The 24,136-nt window shown below is 34.5% G+C and overlaps 1 protein-coding gene across 1 annotated transcript; it reads right to left on the reverse strand.

The window, feature by feature from the left end:
- Positions 1 to 623: 623 nt before the first annotated feature.
- On the reverse strand, positions 624 to 22,775 carry LOC127852615 (dorsal-ventral patterning tolloid-like protein 1). The gene is made up of 8 exons (XM_052386565.1): positions 22,468 to 22,775; positions 12,974 to 13,095; positions 11,223 to 11,448; positions 8,934 to 9,055; positions 6,791 to 7,004; positions 5,803 to 5,961; positions 3,699 to 3,914; positions 624 to 1,925 (listed from the first exon to the last, which is right to left on the reverse strand). The coding sequence occupies exons 1-8, from the start codon at positions 22,556 to 22,558 to the stop codon at positions 1,681 to 1,683; spliced, it is 1,395 nt and encodes a 464-aa protein (XP_052242525.1). The 5' UTR covers positions 22,559 to 22,775; the 3' UTR covers positions 624 to 1,680.
- Between the last annotated feature and the right edge of the window lie 1,361 nt (positions 22,776 to 24,136).

Raw genomic sequence — 24,136 nt, forward strand, 5'->3', positions numbered from 1 at the left:
AAATTTGCAGCTCCATGAGAAACACATGCATGCCAAATATCAAGTTTCTATCTTCAATATTACAAAGTTATGAAGAAGGTTAAAGTTTTGGTTAAAGTTTTTGAATTTGTTTTTTTGACCTTTGACCTTGAAGGATGACCTTGACCTTGACCTTTCACCGCTCAAAATGTGCAGCTCCATGAGATACACATGCATGCCTAATATAAAGTTGCTATTTTGAATATTGCAAAAGTTATGACCAAGGTTAAAGTTTTGGTTAAAGTTTTGGGACACACACATACAATGACAGACAGGCCAAAAACAATACACCCCCGATCTTTCGATCCGGGGCATAAAAATGTGCAAATAGTATGACAACAATCACAAACATTTTATTCACAAAGGTTGTAATTCATATGTATTAACATCAAGTTTGTTTCATTGACTAGGTCAGGTATCACTACTATATAATGCAAATAGTTAAACAATCGAACATTAAACGATATTATTAGGTCATAGACATGCATTAAATCTTTTTACGTGCGGACCACTGTCATTTTTGTATTATAATTAGCAATTACCTATATAATAAATCTAATATATATATATAAGTTGAATGGAAACAATGTCATATCAGTAAAACAAAACAAAACATGTTAAAAAAACATTAATTATAAACATAAAATAGTTTAGATACAAACAACCTAACAATTTTAATTTAAAAAAATAAATATTTGCAAATTAAAAAATGAAATGTGTGCAATAAAATGTTTTGATTAAACTGCTTATTTATATTTTTAAATGGTTGAAAATGTAATTAGATTGTTAGATTTGTAAAGATAGTATATTGCGCAGATTTTGATTGCATTATTAAAAATGACTTTGTAATGCGGGAACTGTCTTCGCCTCCTAATTTGATACAAAACCAAAATATTTAAATCTTAAGATCTAAAAGTTTCATAAAAATTGTCAGCAAAATATTGTTAACATCAATAAATAATACAAGCACAATAAACACGGAACATTTTAACAACAGCATTTTATCATATTTTTTCTAAATTATTATTAAAACATATAAAATGTTTAATTTTAATAAATTGTAATACAAAAGTTCTGATAGTAATAGTTAAAAAAAGAGAAATATTTCATATCCCTACCGATCGCCCATTAATACAACTTTGCTGAAATCTGTTCTAAGGGCCACCATAGACACAAACTAAAATCGCGGTAATGATACAACGTTTAATGTCTTTCTTTTCTATGTTTATTGTTATCGTCGATGGCATTTACGCAACTTCTGCTCTTGACTGGGGTGAAAAGACGCTAATAGCTTTCATAGGTTCTATGAACATTTGTATACAAAACTTAAAGTTATAAAAGCGTTTGATGCTAAACACAGCGAGTTTCAAAAATAAAAATCTGTACAGAGACATTATATGTCATATTTTTAATAAATAACTGTTACGCGAAGTTGCCATTTTGCCGTAGAACGTGTGAATTATTTTAATAAATGATACAATTGTGCATATGTTAGTGATACTTCTGAAACCGTTTATCTTAACCGCAAATATAGTGTTTTATCTTACAAAAGTCATCGTTGATTCATTTTATTCTATTGACAAATCGTCTTACTGACAAATTGATATTACTCGATGAAAGGATCATTACAATAATATTCATTTGGGGGAATTCAAATTAATGTTATTTTGTAAAGCAGTTGGCAGCAAAGGCGAATACAACTGTTTTGTTTTCATTACTCTGAAGATTGGTGTGCTCGCATCCGTCAAACAGTGCGCAGCTCTTCCTCTCCTGGTCGAACTGTGCGGTAACACAAGCTGGTATTTTTTGACGAAGACAGATCAACGAGCACTCTATCTGACTCTTAACAGGTGCGACTGTACGGACAGGAGGATTCGACATAGCGATACCAGTGAAAACCCGGAATACTGAAATTCAAAAAAGTTATGAATTGCATTAAACTTTATCTGGCATATAAATGCTATGTTTCCCGAAGTATTTTTTTTCCAAACATACGTTTTTTTCTCGTAAAACAGGAAGAAAAGATGCTTTAAAGGAAATTGCAATGGTTCTATTATATAAATAACCCCCACACAATATGTCATTTAAAACCTAATCCATTATAATACATTTAAAACATAATGCATCATAAACTAAAATGAAGTTCGCAAGTAAGCGAGGTTTTGAACGAAGGACGACACTCAGTGATCAACATTCACGCAACTATTCGGAATTATCAGACAGGCGAACCTTTGAAAGAACGACGAAACTCACTGCTCATCATGAGCGCAGCGAGGCAGAAATATCAGACAGGCGAATCTGTGATAGAACGACGACACCCACTGATCAATATACGACAGCGAGGCAGTAATATCAGCCAATTGCTCTCTAGGAAATATTCTACATCGTTTATTCTTTGTAAAAATGATATATGCTCTATCGGACGTAACTGTCTATGCCAAACCGTTTATATGCCATCCCGCTCATGTTCCATCTTCCCAAGTCCCAAATATCAATATATTATCGATGTGTATAACATTGAACTTTTGACTTGTCCTTACATGTTATCATAGTAATTTATGAGAACGCGATAAACATACATGTTTCAAATATTATTTCTCAAAATAGTATTGATCAAGTAGGAACCCATTATTATAATTAAAAATAAAAAAATGAAACTCCAGCTGCTGGAGCAGTATTGTATCCCATTATATATATAATATGTTGGTCCTTTATTTAAGGCAAGTGACCAATGGCCAAAAACAGTACGAAACAGCACAATACGAAACAACATACACACATAGAAGAATACAGCTGGGGTCACCGCCTTGGAACGGTCAGTGCAAAGCATTGGGGTTTTAAACCGGTTTTATAGCGCTCAACCTCACACTTGGCCTAGCAATATTCATGATACATATAACTGCAAATAAAATTTAACCTCATAGCATTGCAACTAAAATTAAACGATAATAAAGGGGAATAAAAACGATTACAATTTAATTACTCAATGGTAGGAAGGAGACCAGAGCAACAGACTTACAGCTTTTTGAAGAACGATGAAATTAAATTACGAACAAGGGTCAACTCCATCCCTTCTTTTTACAAAAAAAAGAATATTGCATCATATAGTTAATATTTCATCATGCAAATACAGTAAGAAAATAAAACCGCAGGCAATAAACATATGTCAAATGGTTAAATAAACAGTATGCATATACATTTATTTAATTTAGGAAAACAAAAAATTATATCCTCATTTGATATGTCATAAAACGTTCTTAACTAATCGCACCATTTTCGCCATCTGCGAACAAGAATATGAAGATCACTGATGGCTGCCAAACGATAATGCGTTGAAAATTTATTATGAGTTGAAAATAAGCATGGAAACGAATAAACAAGGCATTATGTGTATTATCGATATATATACACCATGCAAGTTGCAAATGAAATGTCCTTAAATTCCAACATTAAGTTGATAAGATCCCGAGCGGATACGATACATTCATTAAACTATGTAATAATTTAAATGAAAGGGAAATTACTTCATGAAAATAATTGGAGTGCATCAACTTGAAAATATTCCCATGTCATCTGCATCGAGATGCTGAATATAAAGCTTCGCCCTTTATATGATTTAAATCACATCTAGTTGACGAGAAAAAACACTTATAATGGTTTAAGCTATGACATTGACTCACGAGGTGTCTTTGGTTGTTCAGATCCTTTAATCTGGAGCTCGCAGATTGTCAGAGGTTGATTTTCTGGTTTCGCCATTACTCTGACATGTCTGTAAGGACCTTTGTTGGTGGGTCTCCACGTGGCTGAGCTGAATGCAGATGGGCTCAGGATGGCATCAGCCTCGTACTTACCACGTGCCAGTCCCATTCCGATTGTATAGGATTTTGCTTCAACTGCTGTAAAATAAATGCGATTTATGCAAGTTAAAAACATTGTGTGATTTACCAATTAAGTAGAAACTGCATTTTCGAAAAAAATGTCTGTAATATACTTATGTGTGTGTAATGATTTTATCAATCTCGAACCAGTTTAATCGAAATAGTCAAAGAGTCTTAAAACTCTGGTATAATAATTATAAAATATAATCAAATATCAACAGTCAATTTACTCAAATGCGGCGTAGGTGATGAAAATGTTTGGACAATGTCCTGAATTGATTATCTTTAAACTGCGAGCAATTGTTTAACAAGTAATAATGCTTGTTGTTCAGAACTTTATGTAATGTATTTTATAAACTGAATTGTATTACCCCAATCCTAACCCACGATGCAACACTGTTCTGCAAAGTTTAGACGATTTAAATGAAATTACATGTAAGACGGATTAATGAAACAACATTATGAACATGTATTGTGTCAATATGATAATACCAAATGCATAACCATCGGTGGGTTCTCTTTAATATGGAGTATAACATACGAGAACAAATACCTCTTACATTGGTCCTGTTCAAAGTGGTGTGATTCAATATATAGTAATTAGTAACACATGTGAAAATGGCAATGAATAAACAAAGTTTTAGAAATGCTGATGGTGCCCATAACAGTACAATAATGCTGTATTTGTTGCAGCCATAAGAACATTTTGTAAACCCAAATTACAGCATTTCACCTAAAGAATCACCTGATATACTGGCACGGATATTGATAATTTATAGTACGTGCAGTGGATTATGTAAGGGGCTAATAATAACTTTATAATGAACATTTAGAAATTTAAAAAAAATCTATATAACACTTTTATACATTGTTTTCAAGATTGTCCAGTTAAGTTTTTAATGAACCTTAATACACATGAAGTTTCAAATAAATGACTGGCACAAAGTAAATACAGAAATACTTACCAGGTGCACATTAACGTTCAACTGAATTCTTTAAGTACAAATTTGGCATAAATCTGCAATATTGCTTGTATAATTAATAAGTTTTAGACAGTTACATCTTTTTATCACATGTCATCAAAGACATATGTTTGTATTGAATACATGTAGTGATTCTGGAGATATGGAGTTGTCCTACGCTAACCTAAAGCTTACTTTTCTCAGAATAAAGGATCATAATTCTGATAAATTGCAGGCCAAAGCTGTAGATCGTGCTCACTGAACCCAGACAATAACCATGACGTTCGAAGTTTTATCTGACTTTAAGTTGCACTTACAAATGTATTTACAATATATCAGGACATAAGCGTTTTGTAAACGTAAAACACTTAAAAAACGGAATTAGTCTGCATTATTATAGGCCTTAGTCGCTGGCATCATTATTTCACAGCAATTATAATTTATACACACCAAACATTCAACCATTTTGACTATAAATTCAATACACAAAGAGACAATGCTACTGATAAATGCTTCTCAATCCGACAATGCGTTAACGCTATAGTGTGCGTGCGTGTGTGTGTTTATGAGTGTACGTGCGTGCGTGTGCGTGCGTGTTTGTGGGTGCAAATTCGTGTGTGTGTGCGCGCGCGCGTGTGCGCGCGTGCGCGCGCGTGTGTGTTGCGAAGTTTATGAGGTCCTTCGCGCTTTATGCTGCATTATACGAGGGACCCGGATTTTGCAGCGGAGCTCGTATCGAATTATTCTACTTGATTCACGAAAACTAAGACGCATTAGAATATGTATTTAACAAAACAATACTCAAAGTTTCAAATCCCAGTGTAAATGAGTTAAATGACAACGTTGTACACCCATTTTTCATCACCAGTAAAACCCGGTTTATGTTATAAACCGATGCATTACGCATATTTGTGTCGTTCATATATTAAAAAGTAAAGTCATACAAGAATGTATGGACACTTCTTCGATGAGGTAATACTCAGTCAGATCAAGCTTCAATTCTGCATAAATGGACGTTGTCTTTGAGCACGTGTCTGTCAATCCATCAACAGGTAGAAACGTGTCCGTCTGAATCGCTGTATTGCCAATTGCCACACTTGAAACTGAAGGTACATTCCGAGTTTTAACATATAATGATTTAAGAAACACGATGAAAACTTTCTTGTGTCTAAGACACATGCACGAATACATATATTTATTTTAGATAATCAATACTTACTTATCTTAATGATCTGCCGAAACTAACTCATTTAATTAATGTTTTTTAGTTTGTTGATATTGCAAAACGATTCAACTGGATATCCTTTTCGCCGTAAGAAGAGTAAATTACCATTTCTATTGCCTATATTTCCATATAAACACTTGCAAACGCACAGTTATGTCATAATATATACGTGTTATTTGTATTGAGAATATCAATTTTAAGTAAGAATTGGTAATCGTTTGTCTAGGATTTTATAATAAATGTTATAATATAGTATTGTTAATTTTATCGGATATTGTATCAGCAGGTTAAACATTATGCAGACTTTATTATTTTAATTCTGATGTACACATCATTTTAAACATTAAAGCAATAAATGAATAAGTATAGTAACATTAATACCCCAATATTACATCTAAGTTGATATCATTTTATTTGTTATTTACTATTATTGTTTTATTTTAGCCATACAATTTACATATGTACGAATATTAAACTAAGCAAGCCTAAACCTAGATATCTCGTAATTGCTCTTAGGGCAAGAAATGGACTGAAGAACAAGTTAAAACATTTCTGAAACGATCCCGTATTTTATATTGTTTCTGCGAGGTGTAAAATATGACACCTTTCATACATTTTATCTGCAAAATCCTGAACTAATGAAGTTGAACTAATTAAATCTGTAAAAGACCAGTAACATTAAAAAGAATTCTTCAAACGATTCCCACCTTGTGTGAAGAACAGGTAGGTCAGGCTGAAACCCCGATATGTGATGCTATAGTCTGTTTTGAAGACAAAGTATACATTATTCGACTGAGACCTGAATCCACTTGGTGTCGCGCTCCCGCAGAATTTTCCGATGGAGGGAGAGGAGCTGCTTGGCCCATTGAAGATCTCTAGGCAGTCATAGTTATTCTCCGTTTTAAATGAAGTGAAGTCCAACTGAAAAGCAATCACAATATATTGATCGAGTGTGAATTTTGATGAGACTTTGTACCTGAAAAAATAAACATCATAACAGTTTAGATTTCACGAATAGGGTCATATCTAATAAGTGACGAAATACCCAATATTCTGAATGTCACATAACGTACCATATTATAATTGTTAAAGTTCTAAATGGAGAAAGGGAGCATAACGTTTACAATTCTAAATGCTTGATGATAACAACAATTACACATGCATAACGTTATATCAAAAGGCCTGATATGGAACCATGCATGCGCGTTTGTTTTGAGAACATTATCAAGAATATGTACTTTATAAAAGCCCAAACATGTTTTAACTAAAACATTGCACATTTATCGCTTTAAACACTTAAAGTAACGGTCAAACATAACAAGCTGTCTATTATTTGAAACTTATAATACAGTGATAAAAAGTCAAGTAATCTGAAGTTGTTCGCTATTGTATAATCTTAGACGCAACTCAGTTTTCAAAATTATGTTAAAGCTTTTTATATCGCAAGTTTGAAATGAACACTCCCCATTCAAATTTATAAAGAGTGTGTCTTAAAGCACAGGTTGAGATGGGGGTTTTTTCAATTCATATATAAAAAAGATAATTTAAGCTTCATTTTGGGAAAATAGGACTTAATGCATATGCATAAATAGTCATCCCTGTACCAGAGACTGTCTTTAAACGAAAAACACCATAAAAAATCAAAAAGTGTCACCCTTGATTAGCTTGTGCGCATTGCACAGGGTAATCAGTGGGCACAGGCTAATGTTATTTGACATGCATTCAGCCCCGTGTTCCCTGAAAGCAGCTAATATGTACAGATTTTAATGATAAACACTAGACTGGTCAATGCCTTCTTACAAGCTGGTAAACACTATTGATTAAATACACACACTGCAGTAGCAAAGCAGACGCTCCTAGCATTCGTCGTCTGCATAATTTTACTGCAGGTAGTATAGACAGGCAGTTGTTATCGTTCCTAGCGTAGTAGACTTGCAGTTATCGTTCCTAGCGTAGCTTAAGCATACTGACTTGCAAAACTGCCTCTCTACATTAGTTGTGAGCTAACGCTCACAATTAAAAACACATAATAGTTTAGATTTCAAGAATAGGGTCTTATCTAATAAGTGACGAAATACCCATTATGCTGCATGTCACATAACGTACCATATTTCAATTGTGAAAGTTCTAAATGGAGAAAGGGAGCATAACGTTTGCTATGCTAAATGCTTGATGATAACAACAATTACACTTGCATAACTTTATATCAATATGCCTTATAAGGAACCATGCATGCGCGTTTGTTCCGAAAACATTATCAAGAATATGTACTTTATAAAAGCACACACATGTTTTAAAGGGGCCTTTTCACATATTTTGGCATGTTTTGAAGTTTGTCATTAAATGCTTTATATTGATAAATGTAAACATTAAATTTTAAAAGCTACAGTAAAAAATAAAATTTAAAAAAAGGAAAAAAAGGTAGCCCTCAGCAGGGCTCGAACCAATGACCCCCGGAATCCTGAAGTAAAAACGCCTTAGCCAACTGAGCTATCCTGCCAAGCATACATAGCAGGCGTATTTTATACATTATATAAGCAATCTTCGTAGTTTCACAAATATAAACGACAACAACAGAACTCTCCAAATTATTCACACGTTTCGCTTTGCAACGCTTTATAATTTTTAGGTTTTTAAATCGTCAAAAGATGCATATAATGGCTATATAAGACCATGGCAAATGTTCAGTAATACTGTTTTTCTCACAAATATAACTAAACCGAAAATTTGCGATTCTTAAACAACTTTTTTCAATTTTGTCAATTTACCAAATCGTGAAAAGATCCCTTTAACAAAAGCTGCCCATTATTCGACTCTAACAATAAAGTGATAAAAATGACAAGTGTGCACTTTGATCCGTTTGCCTTCTTGTGCCCTGATGACCCATTCACAAGAAGTGTTGTGTTCATAATACCCTGGGTAGTTAGGGCTTGTGATGACGCCATATGGCTCCGTAAATTCCCCAAGAAACCCTGTAAGCAAAATAAAAATATATTAGATTGTGAGCAATTAAATAAAAAGTACCGAATTTCACAAGACGCAACGAGAGAATCCTTGAGAGCTCATCTTAGAAACTGTAGCTCAATGGTACGCAACTTGAGGTCCGTCCTCTGGGTCTACTTTTTTCAAGAATGGGAAATATTTAAAATATCTTGTTAAGTTTGTCACTATCTGGTATAACATACAAACTATAACGCCTATGGGGCTTGCCAGTAAGAGAAGAAAGTTTGTGTTATTTTGCTTTTAAGTCTAAGTAAACATTTGGCATCTGGGTCGCGGCCAGTTTAAACGAACACTTTTAACCAAACTGTGTACATGATCAATATCTGATATTACATACTTAACATCAACGCCCTGGACGTTGTTGTTGAAGAGACGATTGAATAGGTTATTTAATAGGTTATTGTGTTGTACATCTATATTAAAAATGTAATATTTGTGAAGTGTTTATCTTTGACTCTAGGGATATCATTTGAACATACTTTGTAGAGGACCTCTAGATCATGCGTCATAGTTCATGAAAGTGATGAGCGATTTCAAACAAGAACAGTTGTAAAGGGTTTCTCTATGTAAGACTAAATATACCCAGTGTCCCCGACAACAAATATAAAAAGCTTGGATTTGTGTTTTTAGACTGTATAAGTTAATGTAAAACCGTTGATTTCCGAGATAAGGCCACTTCTGTCACTTTGTAGAGGACCACTTTTCGATGTGACAATACAAATACCTAACGTCTAGGCTTGCTGTTTGAGGGTAAAATATAGTAAAATGTTTTAATATATACAAGGAAATCACAAAAACCCCGTTAACAACGATAACAAATATAAAATCACGGGATTTGTGTTTTAGACTGTATAAGTTGATGTAAAACTGGTGATTTCCGAGATGAGGCCACTTCTGTAACTTTGTAGAGGACCACTGTTCGATTTCACAATACAATTACATAACGTATAGGCTTGTTGTTTTTTGAGGTAAATATAATACAATTTCTTAATACATACAAGGAAATCACATAAACCCCGTTAACAAAGATAAATTCAAGAGCTCAATCAGGACGTTTTTTACACAAAACTTAATGAACACTTTCACTAACTGAGTATTAAATTACTCATTTATTTTAAACTTCATTATTGTACAATATATAACCATACGCATTACAAAAACCATTGGGTATTTATCAATTATCGATTATAAATGATTTTATTTGGCACGAGCCAAATAAATATATATATTAACCTACAACAGAAAAATGCTTTAAGCAGGAAGCTTCTAAAGAGATGTAAGGCTTTCTTTATACAAGATATACAAGACTTTCAAACCAGGTTATTGATTTGTCTAAAATAAGTGCTCGGTCTAGTGCAATCCACATTATTATATAAAGAACATCCGAATGTTGGTCACATTTCTCGAACATTCCACAACCCAGATATGTTGGTGAGGACAAGGATCAGTTAGAAACACCCCAAGTGTCCAGGATATTAGGAAATGTCCTGTTGTAATTCCAAGAAATCCAAACCGCAATAACTGCTAATACAATTGGAAACAGTATTTAAGGTCCGCTCTCGGCCATTTTTCCAGAGCGTGTTTGTTCTGGTCATGTTTCAAGGATGACTTTTGTTCTTATAATAATTTTTTACACTTTACAGATCAACTGTAAACTTTTATTATTTGTATTGAGAATATCAATTTGAAGTAAGAATTGATAATCGTTTGTCTATTGTTATAATATAATATTGTTAATTTTATCGGATATTGTATCAGCAGATTAAAAAGTATGCAGACTTTATTATTTGAAGTATATTAACATTAAAACCCCAATATTACATCTAAGTTGATATCCTTTTATTTGTTATTTACTATTATTGTTTTATTTTAGCCATGCAATTTACATATGTACGAATATTAAACAAAGCAAGCCTAAACCTAGAAATCTCGTAATTGCTCTTAGGGCAAGAAATGGACTGAAGAACAAGTGAAAACATTTCTGAAACGATCCCGTATTTTATGTTTTTTCTGCTAGGTGTAAAATATGACACCTTTCATACATTTTATCTGCAAAATCCTGAACTAATGAAGTTGAAATAATTAAATCTGTAAAAGACCAGTAACATTAAAAAGAATTCTTTAAACGATTCCCACCTTGTCCGAAGAACATGTAGGTCATGCTGAAACCCCGACGTGAAGTGCTACCGTTTGTTTTGAAGACAAAGTATACACTATTCGACTGAGACCTGAATCCACTTGGTGTTGCGCTCCCGCAGAATTTTCCGATGGAGGGGTAAGAGGTGCTTGGTCCATTGAAGATATGAAGGTAGTCATAGAGGCACGAATAATGATCCTCCATTTCAAAGAATGTAAAATCCAGCTGAAAAGCAAGCGCGATATATTGATTGAGTGTGAATTTATTGCGATGAGATTTTGTATCTAAAAATCAAAGCGATGAAGGCGCTGAAGTTGTTCGCTATTGTATAATCTTAGACGCAACTCGGTTTTCAAAATTATGTTAAAGCTTTTTATATCGCAAGTTTGAAATGAACACTCCCCATTCAAATTCATAAAGAGTGTGTCTTAAAGCACAGGTTGAGATGTTGTTGTTGTTGTTTTTTCAAATCATGAATACAAAAGATAATTTAAGCTTCATTTTTGGAAAATAGTGCTTAGTGCATATGCATAAATAGTCACCCCTGTACCAGAGACTGTCTTTTAACGAAAAACACCATAACAAATCAAAAAGTGTCACCCTTGATTAGCTTGTGCGCATTGCACAGGGTAATCAGTGGGCACAGGCTAATGTTATTTGACATGCATTCAGCCCCGTTTTCCCTGAAAGCAGCTAATATGTACAGATTTCAATGATAACCACTAGACTGGTCAATGTCTTCTTACAAGCTGCTAAACACTATTGATTAAATACACACACTGCAGTAGCAGAGCAGACGCTCCTAACATTCGTCGTCTGCATAATTTTGATGCAGGTAGTGTAGACAGACAGTGGTTATCGTTCCTAGCGTAGTAGACTTGCAGTTATCGTTTCTAGCATAGCTTAAGCATAACGCTCACAATTTAAAACACATAATAGCTTAGATTTCACGAATAGGGTCATATCTAATAAGTGACGAAATACCCATTATGCTGCATGTCACATAATGTACCATATTTCAATTGTGAAAGTTCTAAATGGAGAAAGGGAGCATAACGTTTGCAATGCTACATGCTTGATGATAGCAACAATTACACTTGCATAACTTTATATCAATATGCCTTATGAGAAACCATGCAAGCGCGTTTGTTTTGAAAACATTATCAAGAATATGTACTTTATTAAAGCACACACATGTTTTAAAGGGGCCTTTTCACAGATTTTGGCATGTTTTGAAGTTTGTCATTAAATACTTTATATTGATAAATGTTAACATTAAATTTTAAAAGCTACAGTAAAAAATAAAAAAAGGAAAAAAAATAGCCCTCAGTAGGGCTCGAACCAGTGACCCCCGGAATCCTGAAGTAAAAACGCATTAGCCAACTGAGCTACTCTGCCAAGCATACATAGCAGGCGTATTTTATACATTATATAAGCAATCTTCGTAGTTTCACAAATATAAACGACAACAACAGAACTCTCCAAATTATTCAATCGTTTCGCTTTTCAACGCTTTATAATTTTTAGGTTTTTAAATCGTCAAAAGAAGCATAAAATAGCTATATTAGACCATGGCAAATGTTCAGTAATACTGTTTCCTCACAAATATCATAACTAAACCGAAAATTTGCGATTCTGAAACAACTTTTTTCAATTTTGTCAATTTACCAAATCGTGAAAAGATCCCTTTAACAAAAACTGCCTATTATTCGACTCTAACAATAAAGTGATAAAAATGACAAGTATGTACTTTGATCCTTTTGCCTTCTTGCGACCTGATGGCCCATTCACAAGAAGTGTCGTCTTTATAATTCTCTGGGTAGTTAGGGCTTGTGATGACGCCATATGGCTCCGTAAATAACCCTAGACACCCTGTAAGCAAAATACAAATATATTAGATTGTGAGCAATAAAATAAAAAGTATCGACTTTCACAAGACGCAACGAGAGAAACCTTGAGAGCTCATCTTAGAAACTGTAGCTCAATGGTACGCAACTTGAGGTCCGTCCTCTGGGTCTACTTTTTTCAAGAATGGCAATATTTTAAATATCCTGTTAAGTTTGTCTAAGTTTGTACATAACACTATCTGGTATTACATACAAACTATAACACCTATGGGTCTTGCCATTAAGAGAAGAAAGTTGGTATTATTTTGCTTTTTAGTCTAAGTAAATATTTGACACCTGGGTCGCGGCCAGTTTAAACGAACACTTTTTTACCAAACTTTGTACGGGATCAATATCTGATATTACATACTTAATATCAACGCCCTGGACGTTGTTGTTGAAGAGACGATTGAATAGGTTATTTAATAGGTTATTGTGTTGTACATCTATATTAAAAATGTGATATTCTGAAGTGGTCATGTTTGACTCTAGGGATATCATTTGAACTTGTTGACGACCTCTAGATCATGCTACATACTTCAACGAAAGTATTGGGCGGTTTCAAACAAGAACAATTGTAAAGGGTGTCTCTATGTAAGACTAAATATACCCAGTGGCCCCCGATAACAAATATAAAATCACGGGATTTGTGTTTTAGACTGTATAAGTTAATGTAAAACTGGTGATTTCCGAGATGAGGCCACTTCTGTAACTTTGTAGAGGATTACTGTTCGATTTCACAATACAATTACATAACGTCTAGGCTTGTTGTTTTCGAGGAAAATATAATAAAATTTCTTAATACATACAAGGAAATCACATAAACCCCGTAAACAAAGATACAATTAAAGAGCTTATTCAGTACGTTTTTACACAGAACTTAATAAACACTTTCACTAAGTTTGAAACGCCTTAAATTTGATATGATATGATTAAGTCACTTAAATGTTACTTCACATTAAAGTAACCTAAATACGCAAAATCAACGAATATTTCGCAACATATTTCCTAAAATAAAGTTAACCCATACAAATATCAGATTTCCTTATAACAATAGCCAAAAAACCGCTAGATGTACACTTGTGGACTTTTCTAACGCATCACTTTTCAAACTTGAATATCTCAGTTATAAGTAAAGATTTAGATTTAAAATTTTACATACGATCATTTAACTACATTCCATGCAGGCTCACGATAATATCATTAATCGACGATTTGATGCTTTAGCACGTGGGGTAGGTGTGGTTCCATATTTTTGCACGTGGAAATGTTGAAACGCGATTTAATTCTAGTTTTATTTCAATTTAACAATTTAATGTGGGTTCTTACACAAGGAAAACATTAAAGCAATTTACAAAACAATATAGCTCGTATGTATATGCAGGAGACAAATCGCGCATTTTGCATTTGACAAGCTACCTTTCCCACTTGCTTAAGCGTCCGATCTTCACGGATGAATGATTTTATCGTTAGCTTGTACATATTGTAGTCAAATGATCACATGGGGAGTTTTTAATACAAATATTTACTCATTACTGAGATATGTAAGTTTTAAAAGTGTTGCGTTAGAAAAATCACCAAGTGTAGTAAAAGGCGATATACATGTTATAATTCTATGTAAGTTTTTACAGACAAAAAACATAACCCTAATTAAGACGTGTCCGTTTATGCGTTTTACTTTTCACATTGTTATTATTTAACGTTGAACGAGTTTGCAAATGTAACTTTTGAAGTTACGTTTTTAATTTGTTAAGTTTTATTTATTGTTGTTTAACTTTAAATTTTCAGTAATTAACAGATATGTTTTGAATTATTCTTGGTCCAAATTTCAACACAAGCCGTTCAAAAATAAGAGAGCTATATTGATATGATTAAATGATGCGTTAGAAAAGTCTGCAAGTGCAGAAAGGTAACATAGATTTAACGAGATACAAAATGCTCGTTTTAATACGGAATCCGGATTAAGCCATCTATAATATCGCCCTTCTTTCATCAAGGGCGACACACGAATCGATACACGATATTTTGCGCGATACACGAAGCGACGTACCATTACCATGTAATATCGCCCTTGTGTAGGTAACCCAAAAGGCGATATATCGTGTTAAATATATAGTGCGTCGCCGCGTCTGTCGCGCAAAATATCGTGCGTCGCCGCGACTGTCGCCCAAAATATAGTGCGTCGCTGCGGCTGTCGCGCAAAATATTGTGCGTCGCTGTGACTATCGCGCAAAATATCGTGCGTCGCCGCGACTGTCGAGTTTAATATCGTGCGTCGCCGCGACTATCGCGAAAAATATCATGCGTCGCCGCGACTGTCGCGTAAAATATCGTGCGTTGCCGCGACTGTTGCGCAAAATATCGTGCGTCACCGCGACTGCCGCGCAAAAAAATCGTCTATAGCTTCGTGTGTCGTGTCTCGCGTTCAAATGGCGACGCACGAAACATCAAGCGACGCACGATATTTGCGCGACAGTTGAGGCGACGCACGACGCTTTAGTATTCAAATATCGCCCATATGATACGAATCTCGTGTATCGCGGTATAAATTCAGACAGCGACACACAACGCACGAAGCGATACTCGATATTTTGCGCGACAGTCGCGGCGACACGCAATATTTGCACTGTTCAAATATCGCTGTAATCATATCGCCTGTCGACTGTCGCGTTTTTTAAACGGTTTTACAGTATTTTTAACCATTTATTATCAATATGGCTGCCCTCGACACACTTATAAAAGATTATTCTAGCATTAGTAAACCGAGTTCAAATTAATTAAATATACACAATTTTGATATATATTTTCAAGGATATATTTTTTTAATACTTATGTTACTATATATAGTAACAAAATTTACTCGAATGCATGTGATTATCGGTCAAAGCAAGGTGATTATCACGTTTGGCCCTGCAGGGCCAAATGTTGATAATCGATAATCGGCCTCGGAGCTAAAGCACGTTCCATTACGGCCAACGCGTTACGTAATAACAAAATGGCGTCCACATTCAGTCTCAGCCAACGATGATCAATACAATTAACCACAACTCAACGAAAGAATTGAACATAATGTTAACGACACGTCGCACTCAGTTCGGATAATACAAATATCGATTGTAACTGAAACTCTTCTGTACATTGGATATATACCTCTATTTGAGCTTTAACAGGATTCATCGAACAGTAAAAATTTATAGTTAAAGAAAAGCTTGCCTCGCCTCGGCAACTGAAATCCGGTGTTTATAATAATAAAATAACAACGATGTGCTATTCCGTCCTTTTTTGTTATTCCATCCGTTATTTTATATTGATTTTAAAATTTAAATAACGGTTTTTTAAACGATTGTATCCATAGGGACCCGGCACAAAAAATCATATATGATATATTATATATAGACAAGGGGTTGAACATGCCAAATAGGCAGAATGTCATAAATTCAACGTCTTGCATATGATTGTATCGAATGCTAACCATAAGATTGTATCGAATGCTAACCACTTTCACCAAAACACGGTTTACGAAATCGAATGACTTGTCGGAGCGATTACACAAAATTGATACCTAATAATGCATGACAAACACACAATCCTATTGGCTAGTCGTACGGCTCTGTACGTAAAGCCTTTCCTATAGGGACTGTCTAACCGTACGGCTGTTATAACAAATACATATATTGCTTATTCATTGATCTACGTGCAGATTTCTTTGCCATGCGTCATGAGAAAACGTGCTTATACATGTACTTAAAATTGTGTGCTACCACGCAGGCTAATTAGATGATAATTGTTTTTCGCTACATTAACGTCCCACAAGATAACCAGTGCATTTGTTGTAGCTTCTTAGATAGTGAAATTCCAAAATGTCTACCCTTTAGACTAGCTCGTGTAGTTGTCGTCAAGGACTTTGCAGTCTGGTTTATGTTTCATCGTCGTTGGAATTCCAATTCGTGCAAAGTCACGGTCGTTTATCACGCGCGTCACCTCTTTTTTGAGATGCAATAATAAATGGGCCGATGCAACTTCCGAGGTGGCGCTCAGGCCCGGATGTTTTGAAATTTCATGGATAATTTTACAGGGTCATTAGGTGTTATATGTTTTATTTAACATGTTCAATTTATTTATAAAATCGGGCAATGAAGTGCTATTCAGCGCAGATTAATTCATCAAAAAATGTACAGAAACATTCATTCTAGATCCATTTAAAAACGTAAGAACCTTTATAAGTTGTGGCATGGTAGAGTTTTAAAACGTATTTCAATTAGTTTTTCCCGTGTGACGACCATATTTCCACCCAATTAAATCGCTTACGGCAGCAAACGATTGCGTACAACAAACATTAGATGCTACATACACAAAATTAGTGGCTGCTTGCCGATATAGTAGATAATTTTGCAATTTTCCAAAAGAGATGGAGATAATGCTAAGGAGGTGGCGCAAATGCAGGATGCATCAATCAACGGTCGTATCGCTATGGCATTATCATATGACGTACATTTGATAGATAAGGTTATTATTTACTTTATTTTTTCAACGTACATACGAAGGCCCAAATCTTTACAGAACATAAACACATTCTATAATAAATAAGATGTCTTTTTTTAATATTTAAGTGATCAACTAAATTAAGTATTCACCAACATTAATAAAACATATTGTACGATATTTACCAAAAATGTGTAATACTCCATAAAACCAATAGCTTAATGTTCAACATTATCAAAATAGTTCATCGACAGCAACATATTTGTATACAGTATGATAATTCATGAAATAAATATAAGATAATACTTCTTCTTGAAACGATGATCTGTGTCCCTTAATTCAAATGCTAAAAGGCAAAGGTCAATGAATCTTATTTAGGCTCATATATGTTGTTTTCTCACTATCAACTCCAAAAGATAGCTCGGTCTTTTTCGTTAACTTTTTTGTATAATACATGTTAAATGTTTTTATCTTACAAAGACGAACGTTTAAATCCGTCAAGACATTATTAGAAAACTACTTTTTCCAATTTAAAACGCAAGCGACTCAAATGTGCTGGCGAAATCAACTTACACAAACTAATTTAAGTCCTGTAATCATAAGAGAAATCATTACATAAAATATTTCGCTTTAAAACAGCTATAAATGTGCATTGGCGCCACCACCTATTCTGAGCGCCACCTCCTTGGCATTAGCTCAATCTCTTGCAAATTTATCTATTAGATCGGCAAGAAGCCGATGTTTTTTGTGCACGTATTAAATTGTACAGGCTCAAAGCAATCTTTTATGTAATTAGCGATTCAATTGACTCGGAATTTGCTCGTCACTAAGGCAAAATACATCGATTTGCTATATATATTACGAATTCAACCATACCACAACTTATTAAGGTCCTCACGTTTCCAAATGGGCTGTGATTGTGTGTTTCTGTACATCTTTGGATTTACTTATAATCGATGAATCGCGCTACATTGGCCGATTTTTAAAAATAATGCGAAACAACATATACAACTTATCACCCGGTAAAATTATCCGTTTAATTTAAAAACATCCGGGCAGAGAGCGCCACCTCGGAAGTAGCATTGGCTCATTTATTAATGCATCTCAAAAAAGAGATGGTGCGCGTGATTAACGGCCGTGATAGTATATATAGAGAATATTATGTGAGTTTTGGATAAAGATCAAGTTTATCATGCGAGGCTTATAACCATGTTAGCGCAAGGGTTCATATACTTAAGAAATAATATTTTTCTATCATGGTTTGTTGTCGAATAACCCACAGTAAGGAGTATAGATGCGTACGAATTAAATCACGAGTGCCTTTTTCCTTTTAAATACCTTTTATAATGCTTTATCAAATACATTATCGGCATAAAAAAACAGCATACATTGCAAACAACAGTTTTATAATATTTATATTGGCTAAGAAAAACGCTTTTGAAGGGCGCAAAACGTTTGTTTCATATTGCTTAACAGGGTTCCAGATATACTATAAATGACTTTTATATTCAGATAAAGTTCACACTGTTACTTTGTGCATGTCTAATATGATTTAAACAAAAAGCACGTAATGCACGTTGAACCGTAGAATCGAGCAACTAATAACTCAACCTAGGGAACTCCGTGTTATATTCAAAATCGTTATTCCAAGCGATTTTCCTATCATCAAATATACGTTTATACAAAATATTTATGATATATTAAATGTTTATTTATGGCCAGATTGAAGTATAAGAAGCGAATAGCTTGCTATATCATTAATATACATTTTAATTGCTGATCGGAATATTATTATAAAATAATATTATATCAAAAGATATATATACGACATGATGCCCATGCTTGATGAGGTAAAAATATCTCCTTTTTGTCTCCCCTGATTTTTTGAAAACGCGACCGTCGACAGGCGATATTATTACAGCGGTATTTAAACAGTACAAATAGCGCGTGTCGCCGCGACTGTCGCGCAAAATATCGCATTGTGTACACACCGGTCTTTCTGACATGTGTACTAACGCGAAAGAAATTGTGGGTAGCACTTCTTTTACGAATGAAAAGTGAAAGCGAAAGAAGGTCTGGTAAACATGCTTCTGATAATCGCTATCAGGCTTAATAGAGATTCAAAATCACATTTAAACATAATTAAATAACATTTCTTTAAATAACATTCCGTTTTAAACACACAATAAAAACGATTTTTCTTTCAATAATAACATTTTCATTCCTACGCAGAACTACTTTGGCGAAAGCATAATTCCCGTAACCAGGGAAATGTGATGCGTCTAAACATAGAGGTGACAATAATGTACTGACGTCACCATCTTTGTATAGAATGCAAAATATCGAGTATCGCTTCGTTCGTCGTGTGTCGCGGTCTGAAATTAGACCGCGATACATGATATTCGGATTAAATGGGCGATATTTGAATAATAAAGTAACGTGCGTCGCCGCGATTGTCGCGCAAAAGATCGTGCGTCGCGTCGTGTTTCGTGCGTCGCCCTTTGAACGCGAGACACAACACGCGAAGCGATATAACGATAGTTTGCGCGACGTTCGCGGCGACGCAATATATTTTGCACAACTGTCGCGGCGACGCACGATATTTTGCGCGACCGTCGCGGTGACGCACGATATATTTAACACGATATATCGCCTTTTGGGCTACCTACACAAGGGCGATATTTCGTGGTACATTCTCGCGCGTCGCTTCGTGTATCGCGCAAAATATCAAGCGTCGCCGCGACTGTCGCGTAAAATATCGTGTATCGCTTCGTGTGTCGTGTGTCGCCCTTGATGAAAGAATGGCGAGATTATAGATGGCACTATCCGGATTCCATATTTTTATTTTTGTGCGACAATATGTTTCATGTTGATTTCCCGCCACGATATCCGACCATTTACGAACGAACGCGAGGCCGGCTGCGGCAGCGTCGGAAGAACTACGTTATGCTTCCGAAGTTGCCCGAAGCCGATCTCGCGTTTGCTCGTTAATGTTCGGATATCGTAGCCGGAAATTCACATATATTGTGACAAAAAAAAATAATAACGAGCATTTTGTATCGCTTTAAATCTTTGTTACCAGACGACATCTAGCATTGAACTTTTGGCTATTGCTATAAGGATCATTGCTTTTTTATTGGCTAACTTTATTTTTCGAAATATTGTACGAAATATTCGTTGATTTTGAGTATTTATGGGCTTTTAAAATGTTACCATCAACAATAAGAGTTTTTATAATCGGAAAACGTTTTAAAGCCAACGGCAATGCATTGCTAATATCTGATAAATATTCAATAAAGTCTCTATAACGTACTTTGAACGCTGTCTACAGTTCTCCTTATTCACATTAACCTGACAAAGACATGTTTTTATCGAATGAAAACAAATTGAATCTCACCTGTTTTACATCAGGTCAAAATATTTGATTTAATATAAATATTTTCCCTTCTATAACGTTAACCAACGCATTTCATGGAATATGTAAATAAGGAGAAACGTTGAATTAGTAGGAGATCATTTCTATTATTCATATCATCACTTCAAGGTCCTTGATTTATGTCATAAAAGACATTGCATTGCAATGAGACACACGACAAAGACATCATGACCAACACAACCACCAATTATATTGATGACCCTTATGATAATAACAGTAATACTAATAAGAATGCCGCTGCTGATGATGAAAACCAAACGCTCGTTGGTGTTGAACACCGAAGTTGGGTTGAAATTCTGTACCACTTTACTTTTTACAGTACACCAATTACTTGAGTCAAAATATTAACATCTTAACTGTCAAAAGAAATTACTAAGGTTGTGAAAAATTATGTTCTCACCTTCCTATTCATCTGTATAGTGCGTGTTCATACGAGTACACACTGATCGACATGAAATCGAATTTTGTTAATTATTTGTATTTTAATTATTGGTGACGAGGCTCTATCTGATGAAGCATGATGGGCAAAATATAAACATCTGACTTGGCAGGTGAATGTTCCCTGCAACATAATTTGCTGATGGTGTTTACATAATTTAAGCTGTAAATGAAAACTCAAATTCAAGAAGTCTTGCTATGAACTAGCCTGTCAGCTTATGCTTTTAAACTCATTTTCGCAAAACGCGGCTAATATAAAAATGCTTCCTTTTCCAGTGACGACTCGTTATAACATCAAACTTAGAATAACATGACCTATCCGAAATTCACATGCGCAATATTTGCACAGACAGACAGACAGACAGACAGACCGCCCGACCGACAGACAGACAGGCAGGTAGGCAGGCAGGAAGACAGGCAAGAGGCAGGCAGGCAGACAGGTAAACAGACAGACAGACAGACAGACAGACAGACAAACACATTTTATTAAGACTAATACAACAATACATCGTCTTCATACTAAAATATACAAATTATTTTCTGTCACGTTAATACGAATGACAACATATCATTATGTAACATAACAGTTTTATAAAAAAAAATACAAATAAGAAAACAATGTACGCATTTGCGCATATTCGGCAAAACACGCACCTGCATATGCGCTTTTGAAATTATAAATAAAACATTATAAAAGCACATTTTCTTCTGCAGATGAACTCTGTGCAATAATTTATATTTAAAGTTTTCATCATATAGAATGGTAATTTGAAATAAATAGTAATTAAAAATAACATTGAAACAGATTTTTCTTAATTTAATAGGAAAACAGATTTTTTGATTTGGAATTCATTGTTTGTTGCTTTTCGTTTGGTTTTCATAAAAGAAATTAGCTCACTAAACCTTCTGCATTAATTTGTAGAGTCCGACGGATCGACCGCAAACACGAACTAATAACTTTTTATTCGAGGGTAATATAAAAAGATAATAAAATTGCCCTACCATTTGTAGCCATGGTGTATCCTAGTGTGCCACTTATAACCAGTACAAGTCCGATAAACCTCCGGCGTACATCGGTACTGAATACGGCCATGTTTGAAGTTAAGCTATTCAACCGTCCGCTCTCTTACGTTGTTGCAGAATGAGTCCGGGTAATTCAGTTTGGAAACTAAGTGATAACATTTCCTTCAAAATCAATACGCGTTTCTAAATGACATGTACGAGGGATGTCCCAAATTATCGTAAAAAATAGTTACTTAATAAAGTGTTTTTATGTTAATACTAAAAAAGTAAACAGCTTAACTTTAAGAAAATTTGTACATTTTCTGCAACCACGGTTTAACAGTTAATTATATAGTTAAGAGACTTTGAACCCGGGTTCAAAGTGCCGTTTGCACATTAATTCCTTAAACCCGGGATCAAGACTTTGAACCGCGGTTCAAAGTGTGTCTCAAAATAGATACATACGGAATATTACGCTAGTCAATTGTTCCAATTGTATACTCTTGTATACAAACTCTTGGACTAATTGTCTAGCGTAATATTCCTTTTATTATATATTTATACTAACGAAAACAGTTAACAAATGTATTTTTTACTTTAACAAAACTGACAAAACAATGACTAAAACGGTACGCAATAGTTTATTTAAGACGCGTATGAATACAGTTTATGTAAATTAACGTGTTAACATTCAAACCGGGAAAACACAGGTTTCCGACACGCTTACTTTAATGCCATCGTTAATCCAATTTTTATAACAATTAAGTTGACAACTTTAATCCGATGTTTATAACAAAAATGTTCAAACGATATGCACTTCCACTCTATCTTCCATGTCTTTATTGAAACTTAGTTTGAACCACACTATTTTATTGTATTCCTATCGAAATATACATTTATGCATGATAAACACACTCGAAAATACGTTTTTAACACATAGTTTACTGCTAAAAACACCAGGTCCGACATGTCTTTACAGAGTTTAGATAAACTTTTGTTTTGTCACAGAAATGACGTCGCACGATGTACTACGTAATTATATTTCGTAATATAAAATATTTATATTTTCGGTGCGTGTAATGTGACGTCATTAAATGGGTCGAAGTAGTCCGGCTAGTATGGTAATACGGAATTGGAAACAGCGAGTAGCGTAATACGGGATTTTTTATTTCAGAGATTGATACAACCTGTATTTTGTTAAAAGCATTTAACATGTATATAATACAAATCTGTTATCTGAGACAAAAAATCAGCGGAGCTTAAACCACAATTAGAAGGTTAATGCCGCGACTGCATTGGTCATCTCTTAACTATAGGGTTTTGAGACTTTGAACTGCGGTTCGAATTCATAAAATGCGGCTAAGAGGCGCGGAATGCACATTGATTATTTAACAGTTAATTATATAGATAAGAAACTTTAAACCCAAGTTCAGAGTGCCGTTTGCACATTAATTCCTCTCTTAACTATTTGAACTGCGGTTCAAGGTCTTAAACTGCGGTTCAAAGTCTTAAACTGCGGTTCAAAGTCTTAAACTGGGGTTAAGACGCGCGGAATGCACATTAATTATTAAACAGTTTTATCAAGGGTTAAGAGATTTAGAACCCTAGTTCAAAGTGCCGTTTGCACATTTATTCCTTAAACCCATGTTTAAGAGTTTGAACCGCGGTT

This window comes from Dreissena polymorpha, chromosome 12, assembly GCF_020536995.1.
Source record: "Dreissena polymorpha isolate Duluth1 chromosome 12, UMN_Dpol_1.0, whole genome shotgun sequence".
NCBI lineage: Eukaryota > Metazoa > Mollusca > Bivalvia > Myida > Dreissenidae > Dreissena > Dreissena polymorpha.